The 22,214-nt window shown below is 36.3% G+C and overlaps 1 protein-coding gene across 1 annotated transcript; it reads right to left on the reverse strand.

Annotated features, from left to right (window-relative positions):
- Window positions 1-14,243: 14,243 nt before the first annotated feature.
- On the reverse strand, window positions 14,244-19,683 carry LOC106079790 (ankyrin-1-like). The gene is made up of 2 exons (XM_056035250.1): window positions 19,546-19,683; window positions 14,244-15,995 (listed from the first exon to the last, which is right to left on the reverse strand). The coding sequence occupies exons 1-2, from the start codon at window positions 19,655-19,657 to the stop codon at window positions 14,434-14,436; spliced, it is 1,674 nt and encodes a 557-aa protein (XP_055891225.1). The 5' UTR covers window positions 19,658-19,683; the 3' UTR covers window positions 14,244-14,433.
- Window positions 19,684-22,214: the final 2,531 nt, after the last annotated feature.

Raw genomic sequence — 22,214 nt, forward strand, 5'->3', positions numbered from 1 at the left:
TTCATGAACATCTTTTTTAAAACTTATTTCTAATCGTATTGAGTTGAAGTGAATAAGTAATATAGAGCTACATATAGAGCTATAGAGATCTATGGTCTTTATTGATAAAAATCAAATTTAAATAAAATAAAATAACAATCATTTATTACTGTAATCCCCTAACACACAGGATTTTTTTTTTCTGCTATTAATATGTTTCATATAGAACTATGTTGTTTTATGAAGTAGTCCTTCAAACATTAAATAATTAATTAAATAGTTAATTTTTCTTAAATTATGATTGTAATGCAATTTCTCACGTATTTTTTTATCTTTCACGTCTTTCTCAAATATTGGGTCAAAGGAATTGTTTTCACAAATAAAAGGGGCGGCTTAACCAATAAACTTTGAGCAGAAAGTGCTCATTAGCCTTGGCTTGCTACCCACCTAGCAAGAAGGACGGCTGCCTGGTCGTGCGGTTTTCGCTCTGAACTGTTGTTTGGATTTATCGATAGTCTCGGGTTCAAACCCTGCCCGCTACCATCCCCCATCGTCCTGCGAGAGGTTTGGACTATCTTCAACTCTGAAGGGACATCCAAAACATGTAAAACAGGCCTCGCAAAACAGTAAGGAAAACTGAATCCAAAACTCTGCTGCCTTGCAACTATACCGTAACATGGGGGAAGGTTTTGTGCGTGTTATGACACGATTAGGGATTAGTTATTTGTTTCGGGAATAGGGGAAAGTTTTTACTTAGTGACGATGACGTGATAGAACTTTAAAAAGTAAGAACACTCTAGGGTTTGATGAATCAAGACGCTTTTCATTTGGGAGTAGAATTAAGAATTTTATAGGCGGCTATAAGAAAGGACATTCCAGGTTTCCCTTTATTGGTATGAAAATTACTTATTTGTTCAACACCAGCGTCGATTACTTTTATCGATTGTTGGCCCTTTCACTAGTGTTATATGTTCCAGTATTGAGTTCAGCGTTACGTCACCCTGGATTTTTTTTTTCACCGCGGAAGCGCATAAGAGGGTCAACCTTAAGGAAAACTTACGAGTCTTCGACCTTTAGGCAGTTTGCAGCACACTGCCTGTATCAAAGCCTCTGACGCCGCTGTTCCCAAACTGTAAATATGTCGTTTGCAAAGAATTACATAAGAAGTTTTTAATTTTATAATTCATACCACCGTTGCACCCTTTAACTGTATTGTTGCTTAAAGAAATTCTTGAATAATATAGGTGTATTATTAATTTAATTAATACATGTAGATTTGTGTAAAATAGTTTTTTAAAACTACAACGGCTTGTAAAATCAATGTTTTTCCTATTATCCGAATTTCGATATAAGAGATATTGTAAGACGCCCACAAACAACTTCTCTATAAGAGGTGGAAGAGAGATTTTAAAAGTTGAAAAGTTTTTTTCAAATCTTTTTCTTTTTTTTTGTCAGGGTTGCATTGTCTCAAATAATCCTCCATCTTAATTGGTTTCGTATCGTCATAAAAAGTCACTAAGGCAACCGCTTGTTTAACAAAGAAGAAATGAACCCCAATCAATAATCAACGCTGTAAGTCACAATTCTTTTTGTTAAGCATTAGTTACATGTAGAAAAAAATTAAACTCTTTAAGTAAACATTGAAATTAAATACAACAATTTTAGTTTGAATATCAGGATAAATATTTAAAGTATTAACTTAGGTACAAATCATATATTAGTGCATGAAAGAATTACATTAGTGGGATGTAAAAATTAAAGTCACGACCTGCTGAAATGAAATCCATTATCGTGGACCCCCGAGGACATCTCATAGATCCCCAATTTATTTTTTAACTTTCGTAGACCCCTTGGAAGTCTTCGTAGACCCCTGGGGGTATATATACCATTTTGGGAAACACTGCTTTAGTCCAATCGTTATACTATGGCGCTTGTTCCAGGCCTACTATCTCCCACGCTCCACCTACAGCATTTTAAACACTCCATTTAATCACTCGACCCATATATAAATATATATAATAGAATGGGGTTCTGTACCGAGAAATATATTAATACAATTAACTTAATTAACGACACAAAATACTATTTTCACTTATGAAAAGTCTGAATCTGAACAAGATTTAAAATGTATAATATGAAATGCATAGCTATTTCTATCTATTCTACATGCTTTTTCAGTAAAAAATATATCTAGGCCTACTAACTTGCGTTGATACACAAATCAATCCAATAGTTCTATTCCATAGACTCTCTATATGTCTCTATTTACTCTATTAATTAAAACTAGTTTCTAAATTATCTTAATAAATAAATAAATAAAACTTTAAAACGTATTTACCTGCCGCCATGGAAAAAAAACAACAACACCCACTTACTCGAAAACAAGGGAGGTAATAGATTAAGTCTAGAATGGATAGTGCCCACACCTGTCTTTTGTATACCAGTAGCCATTTGGGGGTCAGAGGTCAGGGGCTATCCACAGCGCCCTCTAGAAATGTCCACCTCATAACACTAGGTACGTTGGGTAAGGATGAAAAGAATTCAATCCCCCCCACCCACAGAATCTGCCATCATACCATTGTGGGCGGGGGGGGGTGACATAATATACAAAAATCGGTTAAATGTAAATGTATAAGTATAGGTTATTTAAAAAAGTAAATAATTGTGTACACAAATAATACCTTTTTTTATTTTAATGAAATTTATCCCTTCCCTCTTTGATCATATGATCCTATTGTAATATAGCCTGTTAGTAAAGATTGTACTTTCCAATTTTATCTTGGCCAATGTTGAGATTTAATTAAATTTTCATTGTCATAAATGCTACTATACAGGGTCCTTAGGGCGCTTCTGAGTCTACCCAGCTCCAATGGGTACCTGACATTAACTGGGAAAAATTAAAGGCGGTTGGTTATTGTGCTGGCCACATGATACCCTCGTTGGCTTTGGGCCACGGAAACAAATGACCTTTATATTATCTGTCCCATAGAACGCAGGGTCATAAAGAGGAACTTTACAATCAATTATCAGCAATTAATTAAATTTTACTTCATAGAAAGGGAGAGAAGGCTTGCAATACTGAAATAAATTGAAAAGATTGTGCGCTGATTTTCTATTTAGAAACATTTTTTTCAAATTATTTTTCTATATTTAGCATGTTCCTCGTTGTATTCTCTTGTATAATTTGGATTTGAAAACTAAGATCCTAAAAAAGTGTACGAAACAAAGAATTAAATAATAGTGCTGGGCGCTGGCGTTACTAAACAAGTAACTTGAAATTATTTTGTTGTAAAGACAATACATGCTCTACACAATTGCATATCAATTTGATAATATGCAATGAATGATCCCACACTAATGCTTCCCCCCCCCCTTTGTTTTCCATACAACGAAAAAAAAAAGATCAAAAGTTACAAGAGGAGTTGACCGGGGTTCGAATCCTGATGAAGACTAAGATTTTTAATTTCAAGATCTTCAGGCTCCACCCAGCTCTAATGGGTAGCTGACGTTAGTTGGGGAAAAGTAAAGGCGGTTTGTCGTTGTGCGGACCACATGACACCATTGTTAACCCTAGGCCACGAAACAGAATACCTTTACATCATCTGCCCTATAGACCACAAGGTCTGAAAGGGGAACTTTTTTTTTTTACTCTTTAAAACATACAAGACGGTGCGAAAAATATTCTTGAATGTCTTTGTATTAATTAAACTTTTTAATGAACAGGGCCTACTTGCGGGGGAAAAAAACTGAATCCGCTTACGATAACTATTGTCTAGACAGAATTTAATTTTAGAAGAAAATAACTCAAGGTATTTATAACTGTCAAACTAGGGTTTTCAATGGTGGCCAATAAACCGGTGATTCTTGTTCTAAAAATTTATACACTATTTGTAAATTTTTTTTGAAAAATAATCGTTAGAGCTTTTTTCGAGATATATGTCTACCAGGTTCCACCATCTTGTCTTTTGACAAGTTTATTTAGTTTTCATCCAGATAAAAAGTGTGCAAAATATCTTATAAAACTTTGTAAGAAAAACCTGGCATATTGGCTTCAAAGGCAAATGAAAATATTGAACATTTTATGTCTAATTCAAAAGTCACAATTGATGCTGAAATCAATGTCAGTGTGATACTAAAACTTGAAGTAGTGACAAACGCTAAAACAAAAATGCTTTCCATAATGCTGACACATTTGAGCTAATTTTGGGAACAAAAAAAAAAAAGGTGGATCTAGGCTTGACCTTCACCGAAAGAATCTATATAGGTCAGTTTTATCTAAATACCAAACTAGAGATAGAATGTTCAATTTGAAATAGCTTTAGGTTATATAGAAGTAAGTTAAATGATATAGTCAATATATATGTAGATACTAGAATAGATCTAGCCAGATTTTATCAGTTTGCTGAGAATCAATATCGGCCAATGGTATTTGTAAAAAACAATATAGATACATTTATTTATTTACTAAGAAAGTAAAAAAAAGCAAAGTTCACGTTTGTTATCTGTGGCCCGCGGTTCTCGAGGGTGTTATGTGGCCGGCACTTTTGACCATCTAACATCAGGTACTCATTAGAGCTGTGTGGACTCAGGATAAGCCCTAATAGACCACGAAATAATAAAATAGTTTTCACCAGGATTCGAACTCAGGTCCTCTAGGTTTGGAAACCAAGCGTTATACCACCCAGCTACTGCGCCTCCGATCTAGTTTAAACATTTAAATTCAATAATTTTTCGTATATTTTTTAACTAATAAGTTCTATGTCATTCAAGAGGTCTAGAAATATATATGTTATATGATATATAGGACTTCACGGAAAAAAAGTTCGAGATGAACCATAGTCGTTCTACGACTGAAGGAGGCCAATGAAGGATATATAATAAATAACATTTTTTTGTAGGCCACACAATTCCATTTCAACCAGTCTGTCCTTCGTTGAGTCCACGTGTTTTCCCTTAGTTTACCTCATTGTTTTCCCGACAGCCTTGACATTGATTGGTTAGTCCACCACCTTGCCATATCCCAGATTCCCCAGGCTCTGCTTGATGATTTTTTAGCTTTTTTCTTACTTATTCCCCCCCCCCCTCCAATTAAAACAAAAACAAGCTAGGTAGGTAATCTCATTCCTCGTCCTCCACACAGTCACCCGGCTTGGTTTTAACCCACTCCGCCGACGCCAAAGAATGGAATACGTCGCGCAGGCCAGGCGTGGTTGACCCCAGGCTAGTAGCCTACCTTTAATGTACCCGTCATGTAAGCTAGCTATAGTAGCATTGTTTTTGTTGTTTGTATTGGGGGTTTTATAAAGAACGATAACTTTAGCCTAGTAGACAAAACAAACAAAATATTTAAAATTATATTTAAAACCTACTTTTTAAAATATAGGCTAAGACAATACCTCCTTCGAAAACAAAGTGATTAATAAAAATATTTTAAAATATATTTTACTGCGCCCGATCTCTACCCCCAATCTTATGCGAAAAAAAAGTCCTAGTTGATTGAATGTAAATGTTGTGACCATGGAGCGTGTTACAGTACACTAGATATATAGGTCTATGGTCTAGGCCAATAATATATATACAAACGATATAATCCTCCAGGGGTCTGCGAAGATGAAAATTAAATTGGGGGCCCATGAGATGTCCACGGGGGTCTACGGTAATAAATTTCATTTAATCAGGTTGTGACTTTAATATGTCCATCCCATTACTGTAATTATTTCCTAAACTAATCTATGATTTGTACCTTAGTTAATTCTTTAAATATGTATCATGCTATTTAAACGAAAAATTGTTGCATTTAATTTCAATACATATTTCAGTAGCTTAATTTTGTCTACATGTAACTAATGTTTAACAAAAAGAAAAACTGTACAGCGTTGAATATTTTTAAGTGGTATTCATTTTTTTCCTTGTCAAATAAGAGGCTTTATGACGATATGAAACCATTTACGCTGGAGGATCATTTGGAGACAATGCCACCCTGACAAAATAGATAAAGGTTTGAAAAACTTTCGAACAATCAAAGATAAAGTTCAGAATAGACCCACAAAATCCCTCTTTGACATCATGTAGAGAAGGCGTCTTACAATATCTCTTAACTTATAATAAAAACCGGAAAACACTATTGGTAAAACATTGATTTTATCAGCCGTTTTTTAAAACTGGTTTACACAAACCTACATCAGATATTATTAAAACAATTTCTTTAAGCAGCAATACAGTTCAATGGCACATTGTTTAAAGCTTCTTATATAATTCTTTGCAAACGACTTACATACAGTGTTTTGGATTAGCGGTATCACAAGGCTCTGACTGAATGTAATGCTGTGTGCTGAAAACTGCCTAAGGGTCGCCGGCTCTTTATTTTTAACCGGGTTGACCCACGAGACGTTTCCAGTGTTTGGGTATAGCTGCACGCAGCGGAGGTTTGAATTCAGTTTTCCTTCTGCTAGGTGGGCAGCAAGTCTAGGCTAATGAGCCCTTCCTGCTCGAAGCTACTGGCTTAGGCACCAGTTACTCACCTTCGCCCCTTCTTCTGTTAGTGAAAACACTTCCGCTGGTATAATATTTGACGCACACGTGAAAGATCAAGAAATACACGAGAAACTGCGCTTTGCGAAAACTTTTACAATGATACATAAGGCAACCTTCAATTAACAAATAGGGTAAACCCGTTTTTCATTGTACCCATTCATTTCGCGCTACTATCATTTTAGTGCTAAAGCTATCTCTATTCGCTTTTAACAAATCGCTTTAATCTGTTTCCATAGTATTTTATATTTGATATGGATGTAATTTGTAAACCCATTTTCGCGATACAAATTTTATTTTCGTGGCGAAATAGAAAAACTTGAAAGAAACATTAGGTAAGTTTGACATAGATCTACATCCAATCCACTAGATTAGTAATTCACAAACTAAGGCCAGCAGGCCGCGGGTAATGTCCGGCTAGTATCTTATAAAAACCAGACCTTATTTCACAAAAGATGAGACGCGGTGGATTTGTGGCTAAGCACTTGGTTTTCAAACCTGGGGTCATAGGTTCGAATCTTGGTAAACAAAAAAAGGGATTTTGAATTTTGGGACTTTCAGGGCACACAACTCTAATAAGTACCTTGCTTAAGTTGGGGGAAGTAGGCGGTTGGTCATTGTGCTGGCTACATAACAACCTGCTCGTCAACCGTTGGCCCCCCAAAAAAAACAACAGATGGCCATAACATTATCAGCGCTATAGATCCAAGGGTCTCAAAAGGTGACTTTACTGTATTTCAAGAGAGAAGATGATATAAGCTTTGAAATAAGACTAGAGTAACTTTAATAGTGGAATAATAAACTTAAGATTTACTTCTGGACAGATGCTAAAGGTTTGGACTAGGATGTAATCATTTTTTATGAACATAATCTAGTTACAAATAATATTCACATTTCCTAATGTTGCAATTGAATTTCTCTTTTCTAATGTTCGGCCTTTTGTTAATTGGGATCATACACGTCAGTGATCAAGGTCAGAGCCTTGGGTGAGCTTTTACAGGAGATAGTGTTGTGAGGTGGACACTTCTAGAGGGCGCAGTGGTTTGCCACTGACCAGTAACCCTTTTCCTGATGGCTGCTGATACATAAGAGACAGGCGTGAACATTGGCACTTCTTTCTGCACTTACGTTGTGCAATCTATTACCTCCCTTGTTTTCAAGTCAGTGTGTGTGGTACTTTTTTTTTTCATGGCTGCAGGTAAATACCTTTTTAGCGGCCCCCGAAAGGAGAAAAGACGCTATTAGTTTTGTGCGAAAAGTCTGTCCGTCCGTCCCGTTTAGATCTCGTAAAATAGAAAAGATATTGAAAATCCGACATCACAAAATTTAGACCATTCAAAGTTCTGATGCAGCGGCTACTTTTTTTTTTCTGAAAGCGAAAAATCTAATTTTTTAAATCAGTTATGCAAGCATTTTTTCAAAAAGAAAAAGCTAATTAGTATGCATTATAAGTTAGACCTAATTTAAAACGAATAGCAATCTTGTAAACTTCATTTTCCATAACGTTATTATGAATTGCCGAAAGTAGTATTTTTTTTTTTTTTTTTTTTTATAATTAGAATAAGAGATTGAGCTTTTTCAAACAATTAGATTATAAGAATAAGGCCAGGGGAGGCGCGGTGGCTGAGCGGTAAAGCGCTTGGTTTCCGATAATAATCCTGGTGAAGACTGGGATTTTCAATTTTGGAATCTTTGGGCGCCTCTGAAACCACTCAGCTCTAATGGGTACCTGACATTAGTTGAGGAAAAGTAAAGGCGGTTGGTCGTTGTGCTGGCTACATGACACCCTCGTTAACCGTAGGCCACAAAAACAGAGGAACTTTACATGATCTGCCCTATAGACCACAAGGTCTGAAAGGGGAACTAGTTAGGTCAGGTTCACATCTAACTTATTCACTTTCATCTATCCTTTGATCTGCTGGACCGTTGGGGCACTACACAAGATCTGTCAACCTTCTTTCTCCATTCTTATCTTTCATTTGTCTTTGATATAATTTCATTCGGATGTTCTTTCTGAAAATATTGAAGCCTGCCTGGGTGGACCACTTCGGGGGGCCGATTTTGAGTTTGTGTTTCTACACAAACTGCCTTTGTAACCTTGTTTTCATTTAGAAATATATCTATTTCATTCAAGCACAAAGCAAGACATTTCAATACCATACCTTTGAAAAGCCATCGCACTTTATTATAAAGAATGAGGCCGGAATACTGAGTCTCCATTTCGTTACAAATTCTTTAAACTGACGATAGTAGAGTGCTTTTGACAAGATGCTGTTAACAATCTTAATTACCAAATTCATGACCTCAACTATTTCGCCGGAAATGTTTGGACAAAAAGCGCTTTTTGGTGTATTATGCAGTGAAACGTAAGAATTTCTTGGTTTATTTTGCGCCAAAAAATCGTTGTTAACCCTTTATTTTTTCCATTCATACTTCTGGCTCCATCAGTTGCTATTGAAACGATTTTATTTATATCGATTATATTGTTTTCAAGGTATTTTTGGACGACATTAGCTGTATCTTCTCCTCTAGTTTGTCACGACAGTTGTAGCAACGCTTGGGAAGACATATACCTGACAAAAAGGGCCACTTGTGCCGTGTCTATTATGTCGCAAGACTCATCTATTGATAAGGGAGAAGAAAGTTAAATGTCTTCTACCAACAAATATGTTACATTTCAAGATATGGGGGAGGGGTGAAAAGCGAGTACAATACTCTAATACTCGTTAATCGAATCAGAACATTTTTAAAAGTGTTATTTTTCAATAAAAAAAAAATAATATTTCCGCATGGAACTAAAGAGCCTCAGCTTAGCATCCAAAGAGCCGCATGTGGCTCGCGAACCCCGGACCCAGCTTCAGTAACCAAGTGCTTTACCGTTCAACCACCGCGTCTCCCCTTTAGATTAGTATTCTTTTTGTAATTTCAAAAGTATTCCCAAAATGACTTATGGTATATATCTTTCCTAAAGAAATTATTCAACTGAGCGAGGCTCGGTCGTCTAGGTCAGTCTAGGACGAGAATCAAATTTTCTTGCGTAATATTCGAACATAAATTTCTCGTTACAAGAAGTTTTTTTTTTTTATTGCGTTCTTTTGTTTGTTTTTATGATAAATATTGAAAGCCTTCAAACGTGACCTTCGTGATTAAGACAGCCTTGTCTCAAGCGTCATAGCTTAACATAGCAACAGCAATTCTGCATATACTGGCTATTTCAAAGGAAGTAATTCATTGTCTACCATATGGCATACACATTTAGAGGAATATTGTTAAACTTGGAGCACTGCCCCCCCCCCCCTTTTTCCAAACCCAGGCATGATTTATATTTGGCAATTTGTTATTAATTAATGCGATCAAAGTCACAATTAAGTTGGTGTACACAGGTAGTGACCAAACAAGTTCGTCCCTGTTGGACAAATAAATTACATTTACGCATGCATTGGATGGAAAGAAAGCCAAGCTTAAACAGACCACATGCGGACAACGACTTTGTCTAAACGAGATGCCGACAAATATACAGGCCGCTACTGGATTTGCATAGTCAATTGAAACACTGCATTGTAATCATTATTAGTAACTTGGATTGATTGACGTTTGACGGGAAAGATTGTTTCAAACGGGAAGGGTGGGGGTTGAATAAACCTATGTTAGGTTATTAAGGGGAGGGGCAGGAGGGTAGAGAGGTTAAAGGACCGCATGGTGTGTGGGGGTGGGGGGGGGTGAGGCTATTCAGGGTTTGGCTGGTTACAAAACAACATTTAGAGAAATCAAGGTTATGATTAGGTGAGGGGGGGGGAATTGTCAAGGACAAACATGCCAAGTAAACAATGACGCAACAAAAGGGAAAAGACATAGGCAAAGTAATGGCTAGGAAAGAAAGGGATAATAATAAAGATGGATAAAGTGATTGTAGTACACTGGCGGGTCCAGGGAAGAGCGGTAGGGGCGATTGCCCCTCACTTAGCCGACCCCCCCCCCCCCCCCACGAATTTTAGTAAAGAAATCACACAAATTGTTTGCGAATTTATTAGATATGTTAATAGTATGTACGAATTGTTTATATTTCAACCTATTTTAAGATTTTTTCGCCCCCCCCCTCTAGTGTGTTGGACGATTTTGTGGGATGGGGATGGCATCAACTCCGCATCCCCCCCCCCCTCACACCATAAACGTTCTGATGGGGGGGGGGAGGGTCCAATTTATTTGTAGAAATTACAGCTAGTTAACAGAATAAATTAAATAGCTATATATTAAAACTTGTTATTGATATTTTAACCAATCTTTATATAATGTCATTCCCCTGTTAGTCAAATGGGTGGGGTGGGGTGGGGTGGGGGGCTAATACATCTACTGCAATTCCCACCTAAACCCTTTGAGTGGGGGGACGGTCCTACATTTATGGACAAATCATAAATTGTAAACAAAATTAGTTGAATTACTTAATCATTTTATATTATGTCGCTACCCTTCTGGTATCTTGGCCGATTCGGTGAGGTGGGGGGGGGATGATTACTGTAGAATCTAATTGGTTTACTTAATTTCTCCTCCCACTTCCAAAATTTTTTTGTTTAGAGCTTTGAATTTTAGTCCGTGACAAAACAAAGTTACAAACATGCCTATTGAACAAAATGTATCACCTACAAAGGATATATATACATATGACCTTAAAGAGAAGCTTTAGTAATTTCTTCCGGGAGAGTTTTAAGAGTACTGAAGCTGTATTTGTACACTTAAAAAAACTTTGCTGCAAAATTTCACATTTGGGTCCACATTCACTGTGAACAAGAAATTTGTCTTGTTTAAAAATAAACAAGTGTAAGAACAAGTCCGTGATGACTGTCTGTAATTTGACAGCAGTCACAAGGATAACAACTAGTAAGCTAGTTCCACGGCTTCTAAACTTTATGTACTAGTGTAAACAGTTAAATACTTCACATTACGTACAACTGTACATTGTAGGTAAAATGTTTTGATATAAAATGACAAAAAAAAAAAATATTCGTATAAACTAGTTTCGGAAATTGCTAACTCTTGTTATAATTCCTCAATTGGAAATGTAAAAATGTATTGTAAATGTATAATATAGTATAAATGTGAATTGAAAGTTAGTATACACGATAAGCTAGCTTATTTTTCTAAGTTGTATTATACATATGTATATATGTGGCCCCCCATTAAAAAAAATTTAATGCGGCCCTCCATATAAAAAGGTTGTCCACCCCTGTTTTAGACAATTCAAAGATCTGATGCAATGGCTACTGTTTTCTTTTCTGAACGCGAAAAATCTAAATTATTTTAATCACTTATGGAAGCAGTTTTTTTTTCCATAAAAATACACCAATTTTACAAGTATTCACTATAAATAGTAACAAACACGGGAGATGATTACTTACCATATTTTGAACTTATTTTGCAAACGCATCTAGATTTTTTGTAAAAAAAAAAAATATTTACATTAATATTGCCAAGTTATATATGTTCTATCAAAACTATTACTACATTTACACAAAAAAGGTTTGACCTTTTTTAAAAGGGAAAAAATCTATTTAGAATGGATATAAGTTGGACATAATTTAAAACAATAATATAGAAGTAGTTTTTAATAATATCGCGTGAACGGCAGCACATCCACGACACCATAAGACACTTAACTAAAGGTAAAAAAAAAATTACGCATTTTTTTTCTTGAGGGTTGGAATAAGAGCTTGACCCTTTACAAAACAATTAGATCAATAAAATACTCATTATAAGACATTAGTAAGGTCAGGTCCACATCTAACTTCACATTTACTTTCCCCTATCCTTGGTCTACTGGACCGCTGGGGCACCACACAAGATCTGTCAAACTTTTTTCTTCATTCTTCTCTGTCATTTGTCTTTGATAGAATTTCCATCTGATGTTCATTCTGAAAATATTGAAACCTACCTTTTTACCTGCCTACATCGGGGGCCGATTTTGAGTTAGTGTTTCCACACAAACTGTCTTTGTAACATTGATTATGGTTCAGTGTTAAGTTGTTAGGATACATTTTTAATAGTTATTAATGTTGTAATCTCGGGATCGAAAGCTTAGACAGAATTATACCGGAAATACGACATGTTTGAGACACTTAAACTTGAAGACTCCACAACATTTTTCCCATGTAAATAAACTTATTAAAGGTTTAATGAAGTGTTATTCAATTTTTAAATCTGAAAAGCCGATTAACTGTACGGACTCACATGTGTGGTAAGTCTTGAATAGAGCCCAACAGCTGGCGAATTTTTTTTATTATTGCTATTAACTTTTTATTCTTCTTTCCTGAAGGGTCTCTAAATTTGGTGATTTTACTAAAGGTGTTACTCTAATAATCTTCTTTTCTGAAGGGTCTCTAAGCTTGGTGATTTTAATAAAGGCGTTATTCTAATAATCTTCTTTTCTGAAGGGTCTCTAAGCTTGGTGATTTTACTAAAGGCGTTATTCTAATAATCTTCTTTTCTGAAGGGTCTCTAAGCTTGGTGATTTTACTAAAGGCGTTATTCTAATAATCTTCTTTTCTGAAGGGTCTCTAAGCTTGGTGATTTTACTAAAGGCGTTATTCTAATAATCTTCTTTTCTGAAGGGTCTCTAAGCTTGGTGATTTTACTAAAGGCGTTATTCTAATAATCTTCTTTTCTGAAGGGTCTCTAAGCTTGGTGATTTTACTAAAGGCGTTATTCTAATAATCTTCTTTTCTGAAGGGTCTCTAAGCTTGGTGATTTTACTAAAGGTGTTATTCTAATAATCTTCTTTTATGAAGGGTCTCTAAGCTTGGTGATTTTACTAAAGGCGTTATTCTAATAATCTTCTTTTCTGAAGGGTCTCTAAGCTTGGTGATTTTACTAAAGGTGTTATTCTAATAATCTTCTTTTCTGAAGGGTCTCTAAGCTTGGTGATTTTACTAAAGGTGTTATTCTAATAATCTTATTATTTTCTGAAGGGTCTCTAAGCTTGGTGATTTTACTAAAGGTGTTATTCTAATAATCTTATTATTTTCTGAAGGGTCTCTAAGCTTGGTGATTTTACTAAAGGCGTTATTCTAATAATCTTCTTTTATGAAGGGTCTCTAAGCTTGGTGATTTTACTAAAGGTGTTATTCTAATAATCTTCTTTTATGAAGGGTCTCTAAGCTTGGTGATTTTACTAAAGGTGTTATTCTAATAATCTTCTTTTCTGAAGGGTCTCTAAGCTTGGTGATTTTACTAAAGTTTTTATTCTACTAATCTTCTTTTCTGAAGGGTCTCTAAGCTTGGTGATTTTACTAAAGGTGTTATTCTAATAATCTTCTTTTCTGAAGGGTCTCTAAGCTTGGTGATTTTACTAAAGGTGTTATTCTAATAATCTTCTTTTCTGAAGGGTCTCTAAGCTTGGTGATTTTACTAAAGGTGTTATTCTAATAATCTTCTTTTCTGAAGGGTCTCTAAGCTTGGTGATTTTACTAAAGGTGTTATTCTAATAATCTTCTTTTCTGAAGGGTCTCTAAGCTTGGTGATTTTACTAAAGGTGTTATTCTAATAATCTTCTTTTCTGAAGGGTCTCTAAGCTTGGTGATTTTACTAAAGGTGTTTTTCTAATAATCAGATTTGAAGGTTTAAAAACAAAACAAAGGAACAATGTTATAGAACTGTCATTGTTTAATTTGCATTAAAAAATATTATTAGATATTAACAACAATATATTTTAGTAATATGTACAAAAGCATTAAGGCAACTATCCTCTCTCACAGCCTTGTCAGGTTTGAATCTGTTGGGAAAAAAAAGAAACTCAGTATTGTGCTATGTATACAGTTTAGAAAAAGTTCTTTTATAGTTTGTTTTCTGTAAACTAATTTTAACGAGAATATCAGCACAGCACAGCTCTCTCCACCTTCATTTTCCGAATGAAGCAGTAAAGCTCTGTCAAGATTAATCTGAAAATGACTCATCCAAATCATAAAACTCTGGCAGCCTGTCCACCTTCTCTATTTGATTTTTTGTCAGCTGTACCATTAAGATTGAACCATCTCTCACTGGTTCAAGGACCTTCTTCTCTAGGTTTTCAAAAGAAAGTTTTTCCTTCAATGGAAACGAGAGCTCGGATTGAAGAATCCTTTCACTTCTGCCACTGTCAGACCCTAAAGCTGAAGAGACAGTAATAAGAACAAGTTGTTCTAATTTCATTGGCTGTTGTGAAACTTCGTTCATAAACTGTCGTGTCTTAGCATTACGTGCTTCCAAGTAACTCAAAATTGTTTCTTTTCTAGAGACAAGTTTGACGTTTGATTTCGTTAGATACCCATTCTCGATAAAATATCGAGTAAAGTCAAGGCTGTCAAGCATCAGGGCAACAGACAGTGGAGACAAAGAAGTCTCTGGCCAGCCTAAGATGGTTGTCTTTAGATCCACTAATGTTGGGCAAAAGCCTGCTTTTATTAATTCTTGAACTAGTATACCGTCGTTTCCCGCGGCGATCAAACGATGAATGATGTCTCTTCTGACAAAGTCTGTATGTGCCCTACGCTTTATCAGAACAGTAGCTGTACTCTGGGACTTTTCATTTGGGAACCACTTGTTAAGCACTAAAGAAAGTGCCGAATTGTGTTGTTGCTCATCAAGGTCTTTTGCATTGGCATCCATTAGAAGCTCGACACATCTAGTGTTTAAGTTATATGCTGCCATATATATTGGGGACTTGCCGACATGGTTTTTGTGGTTGACATCAGATCCTTCAGAAATTAAGAGATCTACCACTTCATCGTGGTCTCCCCAAAGTTCTGAGGCCAGTAAAAGTGGCGTGTTCCCGAATTCATCCTCGGAGTCAACTCTTGCTCCGTTAACAATAAGTAATTTAGCTATGTTTTGGTCTTCAAGTGCCAAATGCAGAGGGGTCTTCCCATCGTTGGTCTTAGCATTAACTGAAGCTCGATAATGTAAAAGAATTTGTATTAAGTCTAAGTTGAGATTCTTGACAGCGACGTGCAATGTCGTGTATCCTTCGAGATCTTGTTGGTTGACTTTGCATCCTTTTTCAAGCAAAGACTTTTGCACTTCTAGTCCAAGGCCATTCTTGACGGATGACAATAAAGCGCTGTTACCGCATAAGTCGGTTTCATCGATGTTTTTACAGTTTTGCAAAAAGAATCCAACAATGATCATCTGTTTTTGTTTCAATTCTTCTAACGACAACTTCCAGTTGTATCTTGAACGTATGGCTGATAAAAAACTAAACGACATAGCGTTTAGGAGAGGCGTTGTGTCCATTTTGACATTTATATTTGCCTTGTTTAGCACCAAAAACTTGATGACGTCAATGTCTAGTGCATGCATAATTGGAGTTTTACGCTGATATGCCATGTTTATGTTTATTCCTGAGTCTAACAGTTTCTGCACAGTTTTGATGTCTCCTAGCTCCACAGCTTCAATGAATAATTCCGGATCTTCACTGTCAGCTCCATTTTCTACCGTATCTTTAGCAGACACATACACGTCTGAAACAAGAGAACGTAAAAACAATAGATGTCAGTGTGTCCACTTATGTATTGGTTGTGTGTGTGTCTCATATTCTGTTTGTGTCTGTGTTTGGGTTGTGCGTGAGTGTCTCATATTCTGTGTGTGTCTGTGTTTGGGTTGTGCGTGAGTGTCTCATATTCTGTGTGTGTCTGTGTTTGGGTTGTGCGTGAGTGTCTCATATTCTGTGTGTGTCTGTGTTTGGGTTGTGCGTGAGTGTCTCATATTCTGTGTGTGTCTGTGTTTGGGTTGTGCGTGAGTGTCTCATATTCTGTGTGTGTCTGTGTTTGGGTTGTGTGTGAGTGTCTCATATTCTGTGTGTGTATGTGTTTGGGTTGTGTGTGAGTGTCTCATATTCTGTGTGTGTCTGTGTTTGGGTTGTGTGTGAGTGTCTCATATTATGTGTGTCTGTGTTTGGGTTGTGTGTGAGTGTCTCATATTTTGTATGTGTCTGTGTTTGGTTATGTGTGAGTGTCTCATATTCTTTGTGTGTCTGTGTTTGGGTTGTGTGTGAGTGTCTCATATTCTTTGTGTGTCTGTGTTTGGGTTGTGTGTGAGTGTCTCATATTCTGTGTGTGTCTGTGCTTGGGTTGTGTGTGAGTGTCTCATATTCTGTGTGTGTCTGTGTTTGGGTTGTGTGTGAGTGTCTCATATTCTGTGTGTGTATGTGTTTGGGTTGTGTGTGAGTGTCTCATATTCTTTGTGTGTCTGTGTTTGGGTTGTGTGTGAGTGTCTCATATTCTGTGTGTGTCTGTGTTTGGGTTGTGTGTGAGTGTCTCATATTCTGTATGTGTGTGTTTGTTGTATGTGAATGTCTTATATTCTATGTGTGTTTGTGTTTGTTTGTGTGTGAGTGTCTTATATTCTGTGTGTGTCTGTGTTTGGGTTGTGTGTGAGTGTCTCATATTCTTTGTGTGTCTGTGTTTGGGTTGTGTGTGAGTGTCTCATATTCTGTGTGTGTCTGTGCTTGGGTTGTGTGTGAGTGTCTCATATTTTGTATGTGTCAGTGTTTGGTTGTGTGAGTGTCCCATATTCTTTGTGTGTCTGTGTTTGGGTTGTGTGTGAGTGTCTCATATTCTGTATGTGTGTGTTTGTTGTATGTGAATGTCTTATATTCTATGTGTGTTTGTGTTTGTTTGTGTGTGAGTGTCTTATATTCTGTGTGTGTCTGCGTTTGGTTTTGTGTGAGTGTCTCATATTCTGTGTGTGTTTGTGTTTGGTTGTGAGTGAGTGTCTCAGATTCTGTGTGTGCTTGTGTTTGGTTATGAGTGAGTGTCTCATATTCTGTGTGTGTCTGTGATTGGTTGTGTGTGAGTGTCCCATATCCTGTGTTAGCGTTTGGTTGTGTGTGAGTGTCCCATATTCTGTGTTAGTGTTTGGTTGTGTGTGAGTGTCCCATATACTGTGTTAGTGTTTGATTGTGTGTGAGTTAGATATTCAGTGTAAGTTTGTGTTTGGTTGTGTGTGATCGACTCATATTCTTTGTGTGTCTGTGTTTGGTTTTGTGTGAGTGTCTCATATTCTGTGTGTGTCTGTGTTTTGTTTTGTGTGAGTGTCTCATATTCTGTGTGTGTCTGCGTTTGGTTGTGTGTGAGTGTCTCATATTTTGTATGTGTCTGCGTTTGGTTGTGTGTGAGTGTCTCATATTTTGTACGTGTCTATGTTTGGTTGTGTGTGAGTGTCTCATATTCTGTGTATGTCTGTGCTTGTATTGGTAGTGTGTGTCTCATATTTTGTGTGTGTCTGTGTTTGGTTGTGTGTGATTGACTCATATTCTGTGTTTTGTTTTTGTCTGTGTTTTTCTGTTTATGTGTGTTTACATGATTAAGTTTGAGTGTGTCGGTTCTACTTGTTTCCTGTGTGTGAAAGTAAAACACTTGTGTAAGACTAAGAGTTATGTTTAGACGTCCCTTTAATTTACAATACAATTTGGGATAAATAAAAGGCGCGTAGTTAATGCTTACGTTATACTGGTAGTATGCCCAGCATTATCATATGATTGTATTTGATCAAAGGGTTGGTTGATTTACACTTCTAGGAGTCAGAACTTAATGAAGAATCATGTTTTAGTTCAATTGATAAAGTGAGAGCTTGATTGATAAGAACTAATTAACAGCTTTTTAAATATTGAGCTAGAAAGATTGAAAATAGAAAAGCACTGGCGTCACTAGATGGGTGCGAGGAGTGTGGGACGTACCTGGTGATATTGACCATAGTGACGCCACTGAAGCCCGCTCCTCAGGCACCCAGGCAAAGAGAGAGTTAGTTGAGGGGACTAACATCTGGGAAGGTTTAAAGCAGTGATGCCCAAAATACGGCCCGCGGGCCAGATCCGGCCCGCGACGTGGTTCAATCCGGCCCGCCGAAATGTCGGCACAAAGTGTAGACAACCCCATCGAAAAAAAAGCTGACTTATGTATCTTTACGTACGTTAGGGCCCTTAATTTTTCTTTAATTGATTGGTACTATGACCTTTAACATTAGTGTGTTTATGAAGTGAGAATCTACCAGAAAAAGAGAACGGATCTTAACTTTTTTTTTAGTGGATCATGATAATAAGCCTACATATTTGATCTATTAAAAAAGTGTGTCTGTTTCCAAAAAGAACAACATATAAACGTCATTGTGAAACAAATATGATGTCATTCTTAGTTTGAGCCGCGAATAAAAAGATTGTTAGACTACGCCTAGAGATCAGAGGATTGTTGGAAATATTTACCAAAAATCGACAAGAAAATGAGTCGACGTCAAAGCTAGCTACAATGTTGTTCTTTTATTAAGTACAGAAATTAATCCATTTTCTGACGCGTGAAAAAAAGTCACTTCAGATATCCAATTCCTTAATGTAAGTACTAGCTCCACAGTTTTATAATCTAATAGTTTCAAATTTATGTAAATTTCATTTCGTTTTGTGTGTGTGTGTGTGTGTGTGTGTGTGTGTGTGTGTGTACATTTTCATTCATGTGGCCCGCGACACGAGTGTCAGAAATTAAAATGGCCCGCAGGTCGAATTAGGTTGGGCATCACTGGTTTAAAGTATAGGCCTTTCGTAGTCGAAGATGAGCACATTTCTCATTTCCTATGTACTTGAAGATGACTGTAAAGTACAATCATCGCTTTAAAAATGCGGCCGCATACGTGGCATAGGTAGGTTAGGACAGTTGCAGATAAGCCTGCTTCTTCTCTCTGTTTTTTTGTTGGTTCGGGGCTCTTTCGCCCTAGTTACTCAAACCAAAAGGTTATCTTGACATTTTTAAGTTTAAATAACTCTAAAAGTTAGAAATTATGCAAATCAGTGAACACTAGTGAAAGAAATAGCGCAAGACTTAACTCAAGAAGAAAGTATACAGGCAGAAACACACTCTAGCATGCCAACATGACTGGCTAGCTAAATCCAGTAATATATAGTTTAGGAAAGGACATGAACCCAGTTCACGTAAAATTAAGCTGAGGAATCCTATGTGCTTCGAGGTAAACATGGAAAAGCATAAAGTAAATATGAAAAAAGCATTTTAAAAATATGCCTTTTACCTTCATGTGACCCATCATCCTCATGTAAGTGACTGTACTGACTGAATGTTCTGGGACTCTGATGATCAAGATCACACTGGAATGGTCTGCCTGGATCTCTTAGTTGTTGCATTGATTCTCTAGATACTTGTTAAGACAAACCTACACACACATGTGTATTAATTGTAGTTTTAAATTATGTTCATCTTATATTCTTGCTAAATAGATTATTTCTCTTAAAAAATATATATTCTTTTTTTTTTTTTGTAAATGTAGTAGTTAGTATGACAGAACTAATTTAAACTTAGTAATACAAATGTAAACATTATTTTTTTTTTACTAAAAATCTAAAACCATTGCACATTAATGTATTGAAAATATGGTGAATAGTCTTCTCCCTTACTAAACAGCCTCATGTGTTTGTTACTATTAATAGTGTATAGTTGTAAAAATGGTGTATTTTTTTTAAAATAAATTGTTTCGGATATCGGTGAAGAAAACTTTTTTTTCTAGCGGAATGAGGACAATCCGCTAATAGTTGTGTGTGCTGTCCGTCCGTCTTGTTTCACAGAAACTAGAAAAGCTGGGAAAATCCATTATCGTTCATGCAAAGTTCTGGTGCAACGGTTTCTAATTTGTTACCCAAAGCTATCCGTTTACTTCTTACAATTAAATAGGCAATAAAAAAACATTGTTGAGCTAGGCCCAAGTTTTTAATATAGGGACTGTCAAGTGAGCACAAACAGGGCCGGTCCTAACTATTGCGGGGCCTTATGCGAAACGAATAGCGCGGGGCACAGTCTGGGTAAAGATACGTATAATAAGTGAACATTAAGATCTTGTATTAGAAAATAAATTCGTCTTTACATTTTATTCATTCCCTACTAAGTAAAATATCGCGATCCAATTAACTTGACGAGTCTTGCGTGTAGCGAAGCCATACAGTATATCATTAAACTTCTATTTCCTACATAGATCACGCTCAATAGCAAGTACTGCCAAATTGTTCAATATATCTTTGTGAATTGTTGACCTCAAGTAATTGAATGACACCCCAATATGACAATTTTGTCAATTTTTCATGAGATTTTTATGATTTCATGAGATTTCTAATATTCTCTGGAAAATCTGGAGGCCGCGGAACTCTATTTAGGATGGTTTAATATAATAATGTACACCTGTGGAAATTAGCGCGGGGCCTATGAAGGTGCGGGGCCCCCTGCGGCCGCATAGGTTGCAGTGGCGTAAGACCGGCCCTGAGCACAAGAATTCCAATTTGACCAGGAATCTTTATAGCATTACATGTATAAAGTCAGGACAGAAACCTTCCAGATACTACCTCCTTCCTCCTCCCGCTCTACAGACCTTTGCGATCTATGGGGTAGATGATGTTAAAGTCATCTGTTTCTTTGACCAACGGTTAACGAGCAGGGTGTCATGTGGACAGTACAACGACCAACATCCTTTACTATCCCCAACTTAAGTTAGGTACCCATTAAAGTTGGATGGACTCAGGGGAACCCTAAAAAATCCCGAAATTCAAAATCCCAGCCTTAACGAGATTCGAACCGAGAAGCCCAGCTTCGGCAGCCAAGCACTTAAGCTCTCAGCCACCGTACTCCATAGCATTTCTATTGTATACGCATTAATTTTGCGCTGTACAAAAGCTATTTAAAAAAAAATAGTTCCATAAGCAGCTTTGGTAATAGTTTAGATGCCCAGAGACATTTACTGACCACCATGTTGTTTTTAAGCATATTTATCTCCCTTATCTATATTAATCTTTTTAAAAAGAGATTTCTGTTCTTATGCTGTCAACTTATGCATTTTTAAGTGTATTTACTGAAATGAAGGTCTAAAAAAATGTTAATAATAAATTGATGAAGTTGTTTCTTCATTTTTTCAATAACTTTTTTTAAGAGATTTTTTTTTTCTTATGCTATCATTTTAAATGAATTTTAATATTAGATCTAATAGCTGCTAGAAAGAAAGACAAAACAGCAACAGAAAAATGTTGGCAAGTAATTCAAGGGAGTCTAGTATTGAGCCTTAAAACAAAAATGGCGTATTTCCAATGACAATATATGGTAATAAGAAATAAAACTTAAAAATTGATATTTTAAAAACTATTTATCTCCGAGGAAATCAAATTACATATTTGTAATCTGCATTTTTTTCTGCATATTCTTGAAATATAAGAGAAACCTGATTTAGCGTTTCTAGTCTCGTAAACTAATACCGCAGCTTTTATTTCATTGAAGGACAAGTTCTAGTAAAAGCGAAGATCCAGAATAACATTAACACAGTGGTTAATGCATTTTTCAAGTATTATATTTACTGAGTATTTCTTCACCTTCAGAACTGGGCGTCGACGTCGTGGGCTGATCCTCTAGAGGACTCAAATGTAGGGGTCGACTTTTTCCCATCTGGTTTTCAAGCTTGTTCGCCTGGTTCTCTTGGTCTCTGCCGCTTTCTGTCGGGGAGCTGGGCGTGTCTGCTGGAAAGAGGGAGACACATTTTTAAAAATGTCAAACTTCTAGACAAAAACAACATTAACATTAGATCCGATTTCTAAATCATTTCCAGCCACCAATGCACATTTTGCAAGCATGTAAGAGGAATTGTGATAATTTCTTTTACATCATTATTACATCTTTTATTCATCACGTGATTGTCCTACATCATTCTTC

Source organism: Biomphalaria glabrata, chromosome 7, assembly GCF_947242115.1.
Source record: "Biomphalaria glabrata chromosome 7, xgBioGlab47.1, whole genome shotgun sequence".
Taxonomy (NCBI): Eukaryota; Metazoa; Mollusca; class Gastropoda; family Planorbidae; genus Biomphalaria; species Biomphalaria glabrata.

Excerpts from the sequence above, each read along its gene's own strand:
- LOC106079790 (XM_056035250.1), bottom strand. The coding sequence starts at position 19,657 with ATGCAACAACTAAGAGATCCAGGCAGACCATTCCAGTGTGATCTTGAT. Across the intron at positions 15,996-19,545 it reads GGATGATGGGTCACATGAAG|ACGTGTATGTGTCTGCTAAA; the intron begins GTAAAAGGCATA and ends CTCTTGTTTCAG.